The sequence below is a fragment of the Macrosteles quadrilineatus genome, unplaced genomic scaffold (genome assembly GCF_028750875.1).
Source record: "Macrosteles quadrilineatus isolate MER2022 unplaced genomic scaffold, UCM_ALF_1.0 Scaffold_2__2_contigs__length_208266976, whole genome shotgun sequence".
NCBI classification, from domain to species: Eukaryota; Metazoa; Arthropoda; class Insecta; order Hemiptera; family Cicadellidae; genus Macrosteles; species Macrosteles quadrilineatus.
The window spans coordinates 3,697,887-3,717,087 of NW_026542595.1; the positions used below are offsets into that span (position 1 = coordinate 3,697,887).

Below are 19,201 nucleotides of genomic sequence, written 5' to 3' on the forward strand. Positions count from 1 at the left end.
AGGGTTTCTTTGCAAAATATTTATTAGTATAGGATGAAATCAATAAATTCGCCAAATATGATCAACATATTTATCACAATTGTGTTTTATTTATACTTCAGGACACGTATCCTGCTGTGCTATTATTTGCATTAGATTATGTTTCTTGTTGTGCAATTTTGACAATGCCTACCTACACCTTGGTATATTTATAAACTTAAAACTTCGAATCTAATGATAAAATATGTGTTTATCGAGTTCTTTAACGCCAGTAATTTACTATAACGGGTTAATTCATATAGGCTAATACATTTAGTAAGAAACATTTTGCATTCCATTGCAATCTTAATCCTTTAGAACATATTATTTAATTATTTCTGACTTCATCGGTAGTTAAATGACTTTTTCTATTGGTACTTGATTTAAATAAGTACAAAGTTAGTATGGCCTCTTTTAAGTATCGACATGAAAAGCATTTAACTAAGTTATGAGTAAAGTAAAGTGTTGTGTTTCAAAATCGTCTCTGTGATGAGTGAGGGATATTCTCATTCCCGTTTTTCCCTGCACGTTGCCAAACCAACCTTCCCTTCCTGAGGAATCCGCCGTGGCAGTTTCAGTGTTTCTACCCCTCTCAAAAACACCCTTATAATCCTCACTAATTGGCGTGGCAGTTTCAGTATGGATTATGATCATAAAACGTCGTGGCAGTTTCGGTACAGCCGATATGGCTAACTACCCAAATTGCGTATTTTTACAGCAATTTGTGTGCATAATAATGCCTTAAAATATTTGACACTGACTACCAAACACCCTGTATAGATGAAAACTAAGTTAATGCTACATTTATGATCAAACATTACACCGCACTGTGTTGGACCAACTTAAACGCAATATTATGTGTTGGACAATATTATGTGAAGTGAGCTCCCGCGGTGATACCGCTACGTGTAGAATGGCTGGCGGGATTCCCGACGTGGGATTGACGCCGACATCAACGTCAACTCCGCGCTCCCGCCTACTGACGCGTCTACCCGCGTCGTGAATCCCGCTCGTGTAGACACGCCAATTTAACGCAATGGTCCCTGTCGAGCGCGTGACCCCGACGCGGGAATACTGTCGCGGGTTTCACGCTGTGTAGGATGGACCTAGAGTATGTCGGTACGCTCAGGATCAATGATCAATGTACAGTGGTAGCCCTCTGGCGGGTAGAGGGTGGCGCCTGCGCGACGTGTCATGGTGATGCGTTTGCGAGTTTCGACTATCGAACTCTGCGTATCATTAAAACACCCATTACTGATAAACTTCTTCACATAAAATGTTTAAAGCTATTCACAGTATATGCGAATATAGTAAACTGAGTTGCTAATACCGTGATCGTTTACGCAATTTCAAGTGCTATTGCATTTATCTTTTGAATGTGTGTTAACAATTTTTGAATCAGTAATTTTTAAATATAAAATTGGCATACTTGTTAACTTGTAATCTTCGTTAAGTTTAAATTTATTTTATCTTCAAGAAACTTGTTAAAATGTTCCCCATGTCTCGTGCATCAGTTTGTTTATATTTTTCTGGTTTGTCATGTATTGCTATGAAAGCTGTCAAATTGTTATTTTCGCATTAATTCGTAGCTCTTCTAAAATTTATGCTAAAAATATCTGTCGTACACAACAGTTAATAGTCGATGCACAGCCGATGTTTGCGATGTTGTCGGCGTCGGCGCGCGGACGTCGACGCGGCGTCCCGCGTCGGGTCCAGTTCGTTCGCGTCTTCCACACAAGCAGTGCCTATATCCAAGTCTTCCGTAGTTTGTAAGTGACATGACCTATCATTGTAATGATTCGTCGATAGTGTGGCGGCGAGTGTGGGGTCAGGCCCTGGGACTCGCCAGCGCCAGACCGCGATGTCAGCGATGTCGCTCCAGACAGACACTTTTGCCGCTCGCTGATCTCCAGTTGTGTCTCATGCCTAAGAAACCAACCTGCTGCGCCGCCCCGACACTCCGTTCTGTAGTCAGGTACCTTCAAACCTCCTAGCCCATAAAATCTACTAGTTCGATTTTTAGCGAATCTCCCATACTGTATAGGGGATAGGCTATTACCGTAGGAATAACTAGTCCCGGGACCGTTTTACTTTTTCGTTTTGATGTCTTCAGAAGCAAAAAACACCATCCTTTCAAATTCACACACACATATATATATGGGCTACTAATATAATACAAATAAAAAAATATAGTTAACAAAGTACCCTTTTTAAATAATTATTTTAACTAAAAAATTAAATAAAGTAATTATTTAAAAGGGTACTTTGTTAACTATGTTTTTTATTTTTAATATATATATGTGTGTGTGTATGTATGAATTGCAAAAGAAACCCCTTAAGAGCCATGCTAGGATTGCAAGATCAAGAATCCTTTAGGGACCACTTTTCCAATTTAAATTTGTTCTCCCCTGCCATCTATGTACATTCTTTGTAATTTAATTTATATGAAAACAACCCCTTAAAAATTTCCAGCTATTCTCATTCATACAACACGAGGCACAAAAGACACAGTCACACCTGAAATCCGACTTTAAAAAATCTTTAAATAGCCATTTTTACATTCAACATATTTTCTCCAACAAGCTACCCACTTGTTTTCGTAAACTACCTTTAAACCAATTTAAAAAAAATACTGAGTATTCAAAATAAAATGCATTCAGCACACAGGAACAGCATTGCAGCTACACTCAGGAAGAATGTTTAAATAGTGACATCATTTTTGAATCTCAATATGATATCACTGAAATTGATAACTGATCTATGATACTATTATTAAGTACTTCTGTAACAATGCCTATTACAAAATGTTATGTTTAATGGCTAAATCTTATTGACCCTTGTTGAATGTAGGCCTATGTATGTGTGTCCGTTAGCACCATAACTCTAGCATAAATTATCCGATTTCGAAGAAATTTGGTTCAAAAACGTTTATTCGAACGAGTTCGCGAACCAGCGTGATCGGACCATGGGAATAGGGGTTTATGGGGGGATTTTTGGGGTAAAAATTGGCTATTCTCATTGTTGACCCTCAAAACAGAAAATTTTTCAATTTCCCTCTAAACCATTTTGAAGAGCTTAAAAAAATATTTCTACCAGCTGTGTACTCGTTCTACGGACGGGATCGTGTAGTCAGTTGAAACCTTCTTACAATCAGAACAGCAATTGGTTTGCATATTTAGTGTGCATTTTTCCAGATATGCATGCAAAACTCCATATACAGCACTGGTTCAGTGTAGTACAATTGGATACACACTGATGTTATGTAGGGCACAACGTTTTTAATCTCACTTGGTTTTGGATTTTCTTACCAAACGTGATTGGAAATGGTTGCAGTATTTGTAAACAACATTATAATGTAAACATAATATCCAGTGACAGCTAGAAAAAAATAATCTGTATCCGAACAGCTGTTCGTTACTTCATAGATGTATAGAAATATTTTCCAAACAGGATGAGTATTTTATAAATTACGTATATGGTAAACATTAAGAGAAAACTTAACACGTTAACTTAACTTATCTTACAAAATTCGGTTTTTGAACGTACGCTATTTTATTTCAAAAGTAGTGAGGTCATATTTTAATGGCTAAAGACACTCTTGACAATCCAGTGAATACAAAAAGACTATTTGAATCCCGATTGATGCTCTCGATTTTCAGAAGGCCGCGTAAAATGCCTTCTGGTCCGTGACAGACAGACAGACAGAAATTGAGATAACACTTGTGTTGGCTTCTTTAATGTATAAAACGTAAAAATAAACAAAAAATATATAATTCTGAGCAATGTACAGACAAAACTCTAATTTTATTTATATAGATACAGTATTTAAGTGTTTTTTACAGTTATTGGTTACGGAGAACATAAAAAATTACAACTAAACTGTTGTATTTTGTTTGTTTATGGAAATATTTTGATCAAACTTGGCAAATTTATTTATTATATACCATCTATTAATGCTTAAGTAACCTAAGTACTTGTCAAACTTAAAATTATTGAAACAGATTTAGTTGAAAATTATATCAGGCAAATGGAAATTCGCTTAGTCTGCAGGTTTGGTTTGCTGCGGTATTCTTCCATTAGTGGTGGTGATTTTAACTCCTTACATCATTTCAATAATGTAAATAATTAGCTCTAAAAACTTTCTCATGCCAAATTCGTAATTCGAATGATCCTTATTAGATCGATTCAACAACACAGCGATCGTATTATCCTAATGTGTATTTGGTGTACATTAAATTACAAGTTTGCTTGATTTTCGTCATTAGTCAATAAAACAAGGGTATTGAGTCAAATTTGACATGCCAAACTTCGATATTTCTGAGATGTTTAAAATGATAAAATTGCACTCAGTTTATTGCTAAAAACAGATGTCACAAACAAAAACCTATGCTAAAGAAAACCTGTACACATTGTCCAGCAGAGACATCTCTTGTCTGTATCCTTAGGGCCACCGTCTTGGGTAAATTGAACTCTCCATATATAAAACTCAATTTATTATGATCATAAAATTATGCCAGCTGCATCGTATGGCAGTTGATTGAACCATTTAAATTAAAAGACAGTCAACAACAGTTAAGTTAAACAAACATGGCAAAAGACAAGGGAAGTTTACAGGAGGTTACTGATACACCTTAGATTTGGCTATAATGATAGAGTCAGTTGCTCAGTGGACTACGGAACCTGGATATCACGTCAAATAAGTACGAGTAGTAATTGTTTGAAACATGTTAAGCGTTGATAACATTTATCCTCACTGGATTTTAAGATAAGACTAGTAAATGCAAAATAGACTTATAGACTCTTTACTGGCACAGAATTTACTTACAGTTTACAGAACTACATGTTTAGTTCAACTACTCCATAACTTTCGAGTTTTCATAGTTTAACTTTGTTCATATATTGTAACTTTTACTTTTGTTCTGCGTTGCTCATTGATTCTCTGTTAAGGGAAGTATAGGGATTTCTAAACGCAAAAAAAAACTGATTAGTGATTGGGTGTAGACAATATGTAGATGTAGTACTTTTTTAGTTCGGAAATCTCAACACGAACTCAATTTGTACTTTACGTCGATTTTACCCATTGAACGGTTGTGTCGAAACATGTCCTGATTTCACCATTCAGAATTAATTTTGATCTGAATTGACGTAAGTAATGTATTCTTACAATAATTATCTACAGCTCAGGGGCTCAACAATGAATGTCATTTTAAAGCTTAAGATATAGCGCAGTGCAAAATGGTAATTAAATACCCCCGCTGCAGCAAACCTTCAGACTAAGCGAATTTCCATTTGCCTGGATTGATTTTCAGTTAAGCTATTAAATTAACATTTATGTTTAAAAAGTGCCTAGGTTAGCTGCTACAGGGAAACTAATAAAGTATATTTTTATTAAAATATCAATAGTATGAAATAAATAAATTTGCCAAGTTTGAACAAATCGATATATCTATAGGCCTAAACTAGCCAACTACAACATTTTACAATATTTCCCATAAGAACAACATGGAGATTTTAAATTAACAATTCTTTGAATTTTCTCCGTAACCAAGCACCGTACAAAAACACTTAAACTAAATTATTTGATTTTTTAAGCTCTTTAAAAAGGTCTGGAGAAAAATTGATAAATTTTGTGTTAAACCCCCATTTTACCCCATAAAACCGGGGGTTCCCATGGTCCGATCATGCTGGTTCGCGAACTCATTCAAGTTTATGCCGCCTTACACCTTCAAACCAAATTTTATCAAAATCTATATTTTTTAGACAAGAGCCTGTTAACTTTTTCAAGGCTCGAAATTGGACCCCTAAGGTGGGCTTTTAATTTATAAACTATAGCTCAATCATTGTGGCCGATCGTTATCAGGACTTTAGAAACGTAAGACACCATAACTGAAAATGTTTACTTTTTTACTTACTTAATTTAATGCTAGTAATAATCTGCAACGTCTCTTTAATTACAAGTATTTTAAAGTGTAGACTAAGAGATCTATGTACGGTGACACCCAGTATCCGTTAGATAAGAAATAAAAGCATAAATCAGAACTGAACAGTCTGTTTTAACCTTGTCTTGCCTGCCCACACGAACCTCAAAAAGTATGAAATACAAATAACACGTATTTGTGTTATCCTAAAACAATTATACATGTATACACAGAACCTAAAGTTTCGTGAGACAGTATTGAACTTGAGATCTGTGGTTGTTCATCGCCTCTCCAAACTCTGATAAAACTCTGACTGATCTCTAAGCGGCTTACAACACTTGATTGCAAACGCTACACTCATATCGCGGGATTTCAGTGGAAATATAAGTCTTGGGTTCATTTCAAGCTCTTAAATACTCTTTAAATGTTGGAGAAAGCGTTTTCTTGTGATTGTAAAGCAGTGTCGTAGTTGTACGATTTCCAACGTTGGGTCGTTTTGGGGTTCTACTTGGAGGGATAAAATGGGGCGTAGGCCTATAGAAAATACTATTTTTTATCAGAAAGGAAAACGTGTTTTCCTTACATTACGTTACACCAACCATTACACAACTGAATGTAAAATTGTATTTTCTATTAAAAATAGAATGACTACGTACTGAAATCTATATATATAACCCAAAGTATACCCATGAACTTTTGAGAAAACTACAAGTCACACCCCCATAAACCATGAACTTAAAATGTTCGTCATGACGAGAAACCTTGCGCAAATCTATCCATTATTTCATAAATTGCCCTTTAAGGTCGTAATTGCTTTTCAAAGGGATCTTTCTATATACCTAATGTTAAAAATACCTCAGCTGTACTTATTTGTATGTTATTCTTTCAATTTATTACCTAATTAAAATCCGCTATGATTATTTGTTTGTATTCTATTTTGTTTATTTCAGCTTAACTTAACCAATCAATAGTTTTATTAATACTTATGAAGTCAAACGGGGTGAAGCCCGTAAGTAACAGCTAGTTCTATTAAAATTCAATTGATTTGTAATTTTTTTGTTTTTTTGCGAACTGTTTTTATTGCCTATTTATTTACCACCCACCCCCCATTAGGTCCATTAGTTTTAGATATAGGTAGGCTAATAAAAATTACCAAAACCACCCAGTTGCAGATTAGAATAATCCGATTTCACTTATTTTGTGGATTATGTATAAAGTAATAGCGGTGGTAATATTGTTTTGGAGTGGTCTATCAACTAATCACCATGTCCTATGTGTCGTGTAACGTATATTTGCGATAAAGTAAAAATGTTTGAAATCTCATAGTATACAGTGTACACGGATGAATATCGAGTCAAAGTTGTGACATTCCCAATTGAGTGAGATAGGCGCGTGCTTTAGACGGGTCGCCGGAATTCTAGCCCCTAAATTTACCCACATGAAAAAAAAACGCCTACGTCTGACGTCACAGGTATGTCAACAATATATCAAATGTCTAACCATAATTGTGGTCTGTGCGATTTCCGGTCGTGAACTTGGGACGGATAAATTATTATTTATTTCAATCAACTCACATTTCATGGTTTACTTAACAGTTGTAATTAATCAAAATCCCAATAAACCTGTTACCGGAATTTTACGCCTGGAAATTTACCCCCAGTGGTCAAATCAGAAATGTCCGACCCCGTAATTCTACCCCCGGAAATATACCCCCGTGGTAAAATTAGACAAGTCCGACACTTAGGTAAATAAGCTGGCTGTTTGTCAGATTTTAATGGTAAGATTTTTTTAGTGCAACTATCCACCAACTCTGTGACGTAGTGTTGCGCTGCCCGCGCTGCAGCATGGCCTGCTTTTCTAGTGGGGCCGTGGTTAACAGCTAGTTTTATCTAAATTAGAATTTAAGCAACAATTTTAAATCACCCGTTTTTATTTAAACAAATTGTCAAAACAATGTTTATGCAAGTATAGGCTATTATAGACGAGTGATTGTTACCATCGACTGTAAATTAAATGAATGTGTTTTAGATTGCCAGGTTAAAATTTTCATCATAAATAAGTTGAAATTCCACTGAAATGTCAATAATAAAACAAAATATTAGTTGTAAACAAAACGTGAGTTTCCTTTATATTACTTTTACAACCGAAATAAACTATACCAAGCCATGTCTCGGCCGGGGGTAGCGGATTTAATACTCCTGGAATTTTACCCCCTGGGCAAACGTGACGTCACAAACCAGGGGGTAAGTTTCCGGCCACGAACGTTTGAGTTTCGCGACATCGGTTCGATGGATTAAACGCGGAATAAACGGATATTTTTACGGTTGTGAATTTAATCAGAACACATCAAATTATAAAAAACCTAGAGTGTGCGGGCCGGAATTTTACCCCAGACTTATACCCCCTTCATGAGGTCAGCTCAAAATGTACGGCCCGGATTTTTACCCCCGGAATTGTACCCTATGGCCAGATATATAAATTAGTGAGAATGGTTGATTCTCTTCATTCAGTTTTAAATTAATAGTAAACATTTTATTGTTAAAAGGCCTTTCTTAATTTATTTGTAACATCAAGTAATCGAACAGGATTTTAATTTTAATTTTGAGATTCGAGTATCAGGATTTGATCATTGAAGCCAACTGTTGGTTAATACGATCAAAATTAAACAGCGAATTCTGTTTACTTAGTTGAGATTACAAAATAAATAAATAAGGATAGGCTACTTAATCTATATAAATAATAATAAAATATTTACAATTAAATAAAAATAGAAATAATAACATAAATTTTTCTACAATTAAATAAAAATAGAAATAAGAACATAAATTATTCTACAATTAAATAGAAATAGAAATAAGAACATAAATTATTCTACAATTAAATAAAAATAGAAATAAGAACATAAATTATTCTACAATTAAATAATTGTTCTTAAATTATTGTGGACGGACTCATCAATTTTGATGTTTATTTGTTTTCACGTCCAGTGCCTTTGGATGACTGAAATCTGTCATCACTTGCTGATTGGTTCCTGGAATCTGGAACCCAACTTCAGCTGTCTCTAGTAGACATTTCTGAATTTCGATACGACTAATCAAAGTCATTTTAAACTTAATTGAGGTATAATTAATTAATCAACGTATATAGTCTCTGTGAAATCTTGAAAAGTAGGGCACTCTTGACATTGTGGATTGCTAAATTCTTCCACTGTCACACAGAGTTTGTAAAAGCGAGTCGAACGCTCGTACTGCCCAGTGAATGCTGGAATCTCGCAATGAACAAGTTCCACGCAAAACACACTTACTGTTGTCTGGTAGTGGTCTTCGGACCTATCTACCACTGAAGAGACTAAACAAAGTCGAAACAACAGAGCACACTTCTATCCTTAAAGGCGGATAGTCGTATTTGACTTAGCGCAGGCTCAATCAAATTTTGAATCCTCAAACCACACACTACACATGGATCGGTCACACCCGAGACGGTATGTGTGACGATTCCGATGCTCGGAGAGGTCGGGATTTGGTATTGAGATTTAAAAGATACATTCTGAGTGAATGTAATTCTTAAATTGGCAAGGGGTTCGTCCCCATTTACCTTCTAAAATGATAACCTGTAATTGAGCGCTAGTCAGAACGGGAACAATATCACGCGTATCCGGGTTAAGAGACGTAGGGCAACGCTGATCTTAATTGCAGCTATCAACCACATAAAGCTTAACGCTGTGGGAACCCTCACGATCGCCGGTCAGGCAGATGCCGCCATACACGAATTGTGTCCACGAGCCTAAACGTGCTTCTGTTTGATGATACCAGTGATCCTAGAAATTGCAGTCTGATTGAGAAGACTGACCATCATCCAATGGATTTGCAACTACATCACCTGCTACAAGTACTTTTACCAATTGAAAATTTTGAGTACCTTGTAACATTAGGTGCAAATGTTCGGCCACGTAACCTTCTAAATCAAATTAATTTTGTAGGTTTGATGTAGATCATTTCGGTCACGTAACTCGTCTTTGGGATATACGTGCGAATGAACGCCCTAGTGGCGGGATCACTCTTGCAACGTAAAAGGTGCGATTAAACGCATAACGGTATCATCTGTTTCGGTCTCAGGGCTAAACAGCCCATACCTCATCAGGTGCACACTTTAGTGCACGACAGATTGAAATAATAATATGTAATATGTTAAGGACGAATTAAATTTTTCATCGTCCAACTGAAATTTTGAATTTTGATGTTTCTAAATTTTGAAAAGATGAAATTGTCAACTTAGAGTTGACCAGGCACACCTGAGTATTACTCATTGTTCTTAAATTATTGTGGACGGACTCATCAATTTTGATGTTTATTTGTTTTCACGTCCAGTGCCTTTGGATGACTGAAATCTGTCATCACTTGCTGATTGGTTCCTGGAATCTGGAACCCAACTTCAGCTGTCTCTAGTAGACATTTCTGAATTTCGATACGACTAATCAAAGTCATTTTAAACTTAATTGAGGTATAATTAATTAATCAACGTATATAGTCTCTGTGAAATCTTGAAAAGTAGGGCACTCTTGACATTGTGGATTGCTAAATTCTTCCACTGTCACACAGAGTTTGTAAAAGCGAGTCGAACGCTCGTACTGCCCAGTGAATGCTGGAATCTCGCAATGAACAAGTTCCACGCAAAACACACTTACTGTTGTCTGGTAGTGGTCTTCGGACCTATCTACCACTGAAGAGACTAAACAAAGTCGAAACAACAGAGCACACTTCTATCCTTAAAGGCGGATAGTCGTATTTGACTTAGCGCAGGCTCAATCAAATTTTGAATCCTCAAACCACACACTACACATGGATCGGTCACACCCGAGACGGTATGTGTGACGATTCCGATGCTCGGAGAGGTCGGGATTTGGTATTGAGATTTAAAAGATACATTCTGAGTGAATGTAATTCTTAAATTGGCAAGGGGTTCGTCCCCATTTACCTTCTAAAATGATAACCTGTAATTGAGCGCTAGTCAGAACGGGAACAATATCACGCGTATCCGGGTTAAGAGACGTAGGGCAACGCTGATCTTAATTGCAGCTATCAACCACATAAAGCTTAACGCTGTGGGAACCCTCACGATCGCCGGTCAGGCAGATGCCGCCATACACGAATTGTGTCCACGAGCCTAAACGTGCTTCTGTTTGATGATACCAGTGATCCTAGAAATTGCAGTCTGATTGAGAAGACTGACCATCATCCAATGGATTTGCAACTACATCACCTGCTACAAGTACTTTTACCAATTGAAAATTTTGAGTACCTTGTAACATTAGGTGCAAGTGTTCGGCCACGTAACCTTCTAAATCAAATTAATTTTGTAGGTTTGATGTAGATCATTTCGGTCACGTAACTCGTCTTTGGGATATACGTGCGAATGAACGCCCTAGTGGCGGGATCACTCTTGCAACGTAAAAGGTGCGATTAAACGCATAACGGTATCATCTGTTTCGGTCTCAGGGCTAAACAGCCCATACCTCATCAGGTGCACACTTTATTTATCATCACTTTATCAGACTGCAATTTCTAGGATCACTGGTATCATCAAACAGAAGCACGTTTAGGCTCGTGGACACAATTCGTGTATGGCGGCATCTGCCTGACCGGCGATCGTGAGGGTTCCCACAGCGTTAAGCTTTATGTGGTTGATAGCTGCAATTAAGATCAGCGTTGCCCTACGTCTCTTAACCCGGATACGCGTGATATTGTTCCCGTTCTGACTAGCGCTCAATTACAGGTTATCATTTTAGAAGGTAAATGGGGACGAACCCCTTGCCAATTTAAGAATTACATTCACTCAGAATGTATCTTTTAAATCTCAATACCAAATCCCGACCTCTCCGAGCATCGGAATCGTCACACATACCGTCTCGGGTGTGACCGATCCATGTGTAGTGTGTGGTTTGAGGATTCAAAATTTGATTGAGCCTGCGCTAAGTCAAATACGACTATCCGCCTTTAAGGATAGAAGTGTGCTCTGTTGTTTCGACTTTGTTTAGTCTCTTCAGTGGTAGATAGGTCCGAAGACCACTACCAGACAACAGTAAGTGTGTTTTGCGTGGAACTTGTTCATTGCGAGATTCCAGCATTCACTGGGCAGTACGAGCGTTCGACTCGCTTTTACAAACTCTGTGTGACAGTGGAAGAATTTAGCAATCCACAATGTCAAGAGTGCCCTACTTTTCAAGATTTCACAGAGACTATATACGTTGATTAATTAATTATACCTCAATTAAGTTTAAAATGACTTTGATTAGTCGTATCGAAATTCAGAAATGTCTACTAGAGACAGCTGAAGTTGGGTTCCAGATTCCAGGAACCAATCAGCAAGTGATGACAGATTTCAGTCATCCAAAGGCACTGGACGTGAAAACAAATAAACATCAAAATTGAATTAAATAATGTTGGAAATATCGTCTAAAATAACAAGTCGTCTTGTGGATCAAAAATTAAGTTAATTTAATAGTAAAACTGATAGAATGAAAAACTTAGATTTGTGTATACATCTTACTTCATCAAAATATAACAAACAACTAAACTCTGTTGCCAAGGAAACATCATATGTTCTTTTCTAACATAACTATTATGGACATTATAATATGAATAAATTACATCTTTAACACACCCCCGTAATGTCCATAATACATTTTAGAAAAATAAGTTTTAGTTAAGAGGTCACCATCCCAATGAAAGTTTTCATTTTAACATGTTTCAATGATGATAAGCCCTTTGTTAAAATATCAGCGGTTTGTTCTTCTGTTGGAATGTATCTGACAGTGATCTGTTTCCCAGAGACCAACTGTCGAACATAATGGTATCTCGTCTCAAAATGTTTAGAGCGATCGTAAAACATTGGATTGTTCATAAGTTTAATCACACTTTGATTGTCCACATGTAGTATAGGAATAGACTTTTCTTCAATTGCGCCAATCTCTTTCACAAGACGAAGGGATTTACAGGTCTCGCTAGCGGCAACATATTCTGCTTCCATTGAAGATTGGGAAACACACCGTTGAAGCTTACTCTTCCAAATAGTCTCATCAAGATTGCCATTCAAAAATGCTGTTTTAACATCAAACTGTTTGATAGCAAGATTGTACTGAACTGAATAGCCTAACATAGTTCGCATCGTCTTAAACCGAGCTACAGGGCTGAAAGTGTCACCATAATCAATACCAGGACGCTGAGTAAATCCTTTTGCGACCAAACGCGCCTTGTAACGAATGATCTCGTTCTCAGAATTTGTTTTCATGGAAAATACCCAGCGATTATCGATGACTTTTCTTCCTTTTGGTTGATCAACCAAATCATAAGTTTTATTTTTTATTAATGAATTTATTTCTTCATCCATAGCGGATTTCCAATCGACGACATGCTCAGATCTAATTGCTTCATCATAATTTTCCGGTACTTCGTTTGTAAGTATTGCAGAAGCTAAAAGCTCATTTTTATCTCTGTCACTGACACACATGACAGAATCATCTCTATATCTCATAGGTATTTTTATTCCATCACGTTTTCTCAGGTTATAAGTCTCATCTTGTAATACATCACCTTGAATAGCGTTATCATCACTAGGACACAACATGTCTTGCTCATCAGTATCATTGGTTCCTGGATACACAATATCTTGCTCTTCTTCATGGAATATATTGTCCTGATTACTGTCAACAAGCTGATTTCTGGTCTCATCATTTAGAATTGATTGCCTACTGTCAAGGGGATCATGCTCGATATCATTGCTACTCTCTTCAATGTTAAAGTATTGTTTATCATCGTTATTGTTTATTTTCTTCAAAATAAAACATGATTCTTTTGGTGGAATGACCTTAACAACCATATTATACAATTGATTAGCTGTATTAAATATAGCCAAAGCAATGATTGTTCCATTTTGAGAAAACACCCATGACTTACCATTGTTTTTCACAGTCTGGTGAATGCCTTTTTCACCTGCTTTCCTCACAGAGAATAAGTTACAAGCAACATCAGGACAGTACCAAACATCATCGAAATACCTGTAAGTCCACTGTTTACCATCAAAAACCATAACGTCTATTTTTCCTGACCCCAAGGCCTGAATATGAACACCTTGGCGAGCACTGTCCATCTTTTTAGGAGTATCAAATGGTTTGTAAGTGGCGAACCAGTCCCTTCGGTTTGTCACATGGTGAGAAGCACCACTGTCAACAAGCCAGTTGTCACATTCACTGAAAAATGACTTATCAATTAGGCCTACCTCTAGATTTGATCGAGTCATCATTGCAGCATTTTGTATCTCACGGGTACATTCATTTGATTTATGTCCTTTTGTGTGACACTTAAAACAAATTACACCTGTTCGACAGTTTTTAGATAGATGACCATTTTTGCCACATGAAAAACATTTTTTCGCTCCTAATTTTTGTAAGTCTCCATTTTTGGCTCCCATATATTTTGGCTGTTTAGAACTTACTTTTATTTTGGAAACCATGGCTACTGCTACATCCATCTCGTCTCTGTCCTTTAGACGTAATTCAAAGTTGAGACATTTCTTCTGTAGAATGTCCCATGTCTTCACCTCCCTTGGTGAGTCGTGCCAAGTCACATATATGTGATCATATTCCTTTGGTAGAGTTTGAAGGAGTCGAGCACACAAATCGTCTTCATTAATAGGCTTACCGTATATTGTTAATTGGTTTTGGATTTCGTCAAACTTTTCTAGATGACCATTCATTCCAAGGGTAGGTTCCCAAGAAATGTTATGGAACTTATTTCTCAATATGTCAATATTTTCAGTTGACTTGACATCATAAATGTGGACAAGTTTCTCCCACATCTCTTTTCCTGTAGAGCAATTGCTTACTCTAAGTAGAGGATTCGTCTCAAGGGATAAAACAATATATTTTCTGGCTTTTGCATCATTTTTTGACCAATTTACCAATTTTTCGTCATAATTTGGTGTACCTGCTGTTGGTTTTCCGAATTCTCCACTAACAATTACATCTTTAACAAATAAAAATAGAAATAAGAACATAAATTATTCTACAATTAAATAAAAATAGAAATAAGAACATAAATTATTCTACAATTAAATAAAAATAGAAATAAGAACATAAATTATTCTTAATAATTTCTATATCCGGCCAGTGGTTAAAATTCCGGGGGGTAAAAATCCGGGGGTAAAAATCCGGCCCGTACATCTTCAGTTGTCTAAACGCTAGTTATATGGACAGGGGGTAAATTCCGGTTTTTATTGATAATATAATTAATCACGCTCTGTCATTTTCATTAGACTTCCAAATCCGCGGGGGTAAAATTCCATTTAAATAGCATTAGTTTAACATAACATTAGCACGAGTACTTAGGTTTGCTGCGACAGGGAGGGTAAAAAAAGTATTTTTAGTAACGTGTAAATAGTTTAGTATGAAATAAATGCATTTTCCAATTTTTTTTTAAATATGTTCATGAACAAGCAAACTACAACAAGTTTACTTCTTCTCCATAAGAATAACATGGAAATTTTAAATTTACAATTGTATGAATGTTCTCCGTAATTGTTAGGCGCATAACAACGCTTCAGTATGCTAAATTGTTTTTGAGCTCTACAAAATGGTTTCAAAATAAATTGCTAAATTTAATGTTTTTATGGTCAATAATGGGAAAACCAAATTTTCACCCCATAAAATCTCCCATAAACCCCCGTTTCCATGGTCCAATCATGCTGGTTCGTTAACTCTTTCTAATTAATGTAGGTTTACACGTTTGTACCAAATTTCATCGAAATCGCATAATTTTTGCTTGAGTTATTTGCTAACGGACACACACACACACAAATATATATATACATACATATATAAATTATCGAAAACATTAGTACCCTTTTAAATTCATTTTAATTAACAAACTAATATACAGGGTGTCTCACGAGAGGGGTCTCAAATTGATTACGGGAAAACGGCTTAACGTACAAGGATGAAATAAAATTATTTCCCGCTAAATCGACCCCAAGGAATAACGTAAAAATATTTTTAACTTTTTCCCAATACAGGGTGTGCCAAAAACTGAGGGTCACTAGTTCAAATCTCGGAATTTTCAAATGTAAACATATGTCATGTTATACATCATTTTAAAGGTATTTGATAGACAAACATTTTTGCGAAAACAGAAATAAGTTATCTTTTTCCGTTTCAAAATGGCGGCAGTTTTTTTGGAAAAAATCTATATTTTTTTAATACTCTGTGTTTCCTATACCAATGCATTTATCCCTTCTTCGGTTAAATTTTCTTACTCGTTATGAAATTAGCTTTACTTTGATATGCTACAAGTAACGGTTTTTTGAAATTATAAAAATTACCAAAAAATTTATTTTTGAAAATTTGCAAATGCTAATTTTTCAAAAAATTCAAATAGCAACATATGTTAAGTGGCACATCATTTTATAGGTTTTTTAATTCCTAACAACTTTGTAATTTACACTTACTTCGTATCTCTTTTAGTTTTTGCGTAAATAACAAAAAACCTAATTTTCCTATATCAAATGCATGTAATTTGGGTGTGACGTGGTTTAACACTTCATCAAATTGGACCTTTAGTGTTGAACCCAAATAACATGCATTTGATATAGGAAAATTAGGTTTTTTGTTATTTACGCAAAAACTAAAAGAGATACGAAGTAAGTGTAAATTACAAAGTTGTTAGGAATTAAAAAACCTATAAAATGATGTGCCACATGACATATGTTGCTATTTGAAATTTTTGAAAAATGAGCATTTGCAAATTTTCAAAAATAAATTTTTTTGGAATTTTTATAATTTCAAAAAACCGTTACTTGTAGCATATCAAAGTAAAGCTAATTTAATAACGAGTAAGAAAATTCAACCGAAGAAGGGATAAATGCATTGGTATAGGAAACACAGAGTATTAAAAAAATATAGATTATTTCCAAAAAAACTGCCGCCATTTTGAAACGGAAAAAGATAACTTATTTCTGTTTTCGCAAAAATGTTTGTCTATCAAATACCTTTAAAATGATGTATAACATGACATATGTTTACATTTGAAAATTCCGAGATTCGAACTAGCGACCCTCAGTTTTTGGCACACCCTGTATTGGGAAAAAGTTAAAAATATTTTTACGTTATTCCTTGGGGTCGATATAGCGGGAAATAATTTTATTTCATCCTTGTACGTTAAGCCGTTTTTCCGTAATCAATTTGAGACACCTCTCGTGAGACACCCTGTATATACAGGGTGACAAAAAAGTCTGGAAACGGCTTGATATCTTTTTAACTAAATTCGTTAGAAAATTCAGACCTTTCACATCAACTTGTATGTATGAAAACTACTTTTTGCAAGCATTACCATTTTTGTACCTTCACCAGGGGACGGCCCATGAGGAGTAGGTACATAATCTTTAATGTAAGCGTAGGTTGATATGCACATCATTTTAAAGGTCTGGTCAAGTGGAGTTCATTGCCGGAAACTGCGTCAAAAAAGGTTCATCCACTACAAAATGGGGGCATTTCAAAGTTCTTGCGGAATATACCTGCACAGGCCTTAGTAATGGTAAATACTCATAGTCAAAATTAGCCGGGAAATCTGAAACCCGGTTAAATTTGTTTGAAGATTGAATAAATTTAGTCTATGAGCTAGTTGACTTTAAAATACAGTTTCAGCTCTCAAGATAATGTTTAATACGAGTATTTACCAATATTAAGGCCTGTAAAGGTATATTCCACAAGAACTTTGAAATGCCGCCATTTTGTAACGAATGAACCTTTTGAGATGCAGTTTCCGGCAATGAACTCCACTTGACCAGACCTTTAAAATGATGTGCATATCAACCTATGCTTACATTAAAGATTATGTACCTACTCCTCATGGGTCGTCCCCTGCTGGAGGTAAAAACATGAAAATGCTTGGAAAAAGTAGTTTTTATACATGTAAGTTGATGTGAAAAGTTTGAATTTTCTAACGGATTTAGTTAAAAAGATATTAAGCCGTTTCCAGACTTTTTTGTCACCCGTATATATATGTATATACATTTGAACGGATGGTGTTTTTGGCCTCTAGGGACCTCAAAACGAAAAAGTAAATCGGTTCCGGGTCCAGGTCTTACCACGAGTACTACGGTAATAGCTTATTCTCTATATGGGAAATTTGCTAAAAGTATTGTAGAAACTAAATTAGTACCGGTAAATACGCCTCTAGTAAACAAAAATATATACAAACAAATGTAAATATTCACGAAAAAGATATATTACTATATAATAAGTAATTTTAATAAAATAAATCGAACAAAAATAAGACTCATTAGGCCTGAAATTTAAGTTGCATAAATATTAAGTTTCGGTTTCGGTTTTGAAATTCGAAATTCCTGGTCTTGAAGACATGGTTTGACCTTTCGAGGGGTGATGAAAACCATTCAAATGTTGGTAGAGAGTTAAGGAACACCAGGAGGTGTTCGTTCAGTGGGCGTAGCTCGTATCTCATTACCCTTTTATAAGGGGTTTCTGAATCAACCACTGGACTAATTTTTACGGTTTATTAGACGTTTACGGACGAGAATGGTTGTTCTCGCACGAGACGAAGTCGAGTTTTTACAGTGATTATTTTCCGGACACCAGCTGATTATAATAATTATCCTATTTTTAGGTATTACACGCCTTAATTAATTACTAATCATCATCGTACTAAATTATTATCATCGAAACCAAACTTACAAAAATCAAATGAACTTTATTTTTCCACATACATAATAGTAATAGCAATAAAATTATTAACCTAAAAAGGAAACTTAATTTGTAAAATAAAAATTGTAAAGTATGTTCCTTGGGGAATTCCTTTTTTTGACAGGGGAGACCTGAGTTCTATTTCTGAGGTATGATTCAACCCATTTTACTGCTGACACATCAAATCCGAAATATTGTAGTTTTGCTAACAACAATTTAAGAGACATTAAATCAAATGCTTGGGAATACTCTAACATTACTACAGAGCTGCATTTACTATCATCCTTCGTTTCAAAGAGATCACTAATCATATTCAAAGAGAAGTGCTAAGTGCTGTAATTTCCCATGAAGCCTGATTAGGTAAAATATTAGTTTGTTCAATAAATTCTGTAATTTGTTTGACTGCAATTTTTTCTAGGACTTTTGATAACGTTGGTAGTCATCTTAGGCCAATTTGTGTAGTACAAATTTTTGCCTATGATCAAGATTTTTCGGATGCTTAGTATAGGGCAATGGG

The 19,201-nt window shown here is 35.6% G+C and overlaps 1 protein-coding gene across 3 annotated transcripts in view; it reads left to right on the forward strand.

Annotated features, from left to right (window-relative positions):
- Positions 1 to 19,201, forward strand: part of LOC128985910 (serine/arginine repetitive matrix protein 4) — a 136,001-nt gene that overhangs the window by 32,184 nt on the left and 84,616 nt on the right. The window contains exon 1 of one of the 3 annotated variants that reach the window (XM_054405893.1): positions 1,737 to 1,993. The exons of the other annotated variants lie outside the window; for them this stretch is intronic. Coding sequence (XP_054261868.1) covers positions 1,797 to 1,993 — 197 coding nt within the window. The 5' untranslated portion in view covers positions 1,737 to 1,796. Of the gene's footprint in view, positions 1 to 1,736; positions 1,994 to 19,201 lie in introns of those variants that run through there. 3 annotated transcript variants of the gene reach the window in all.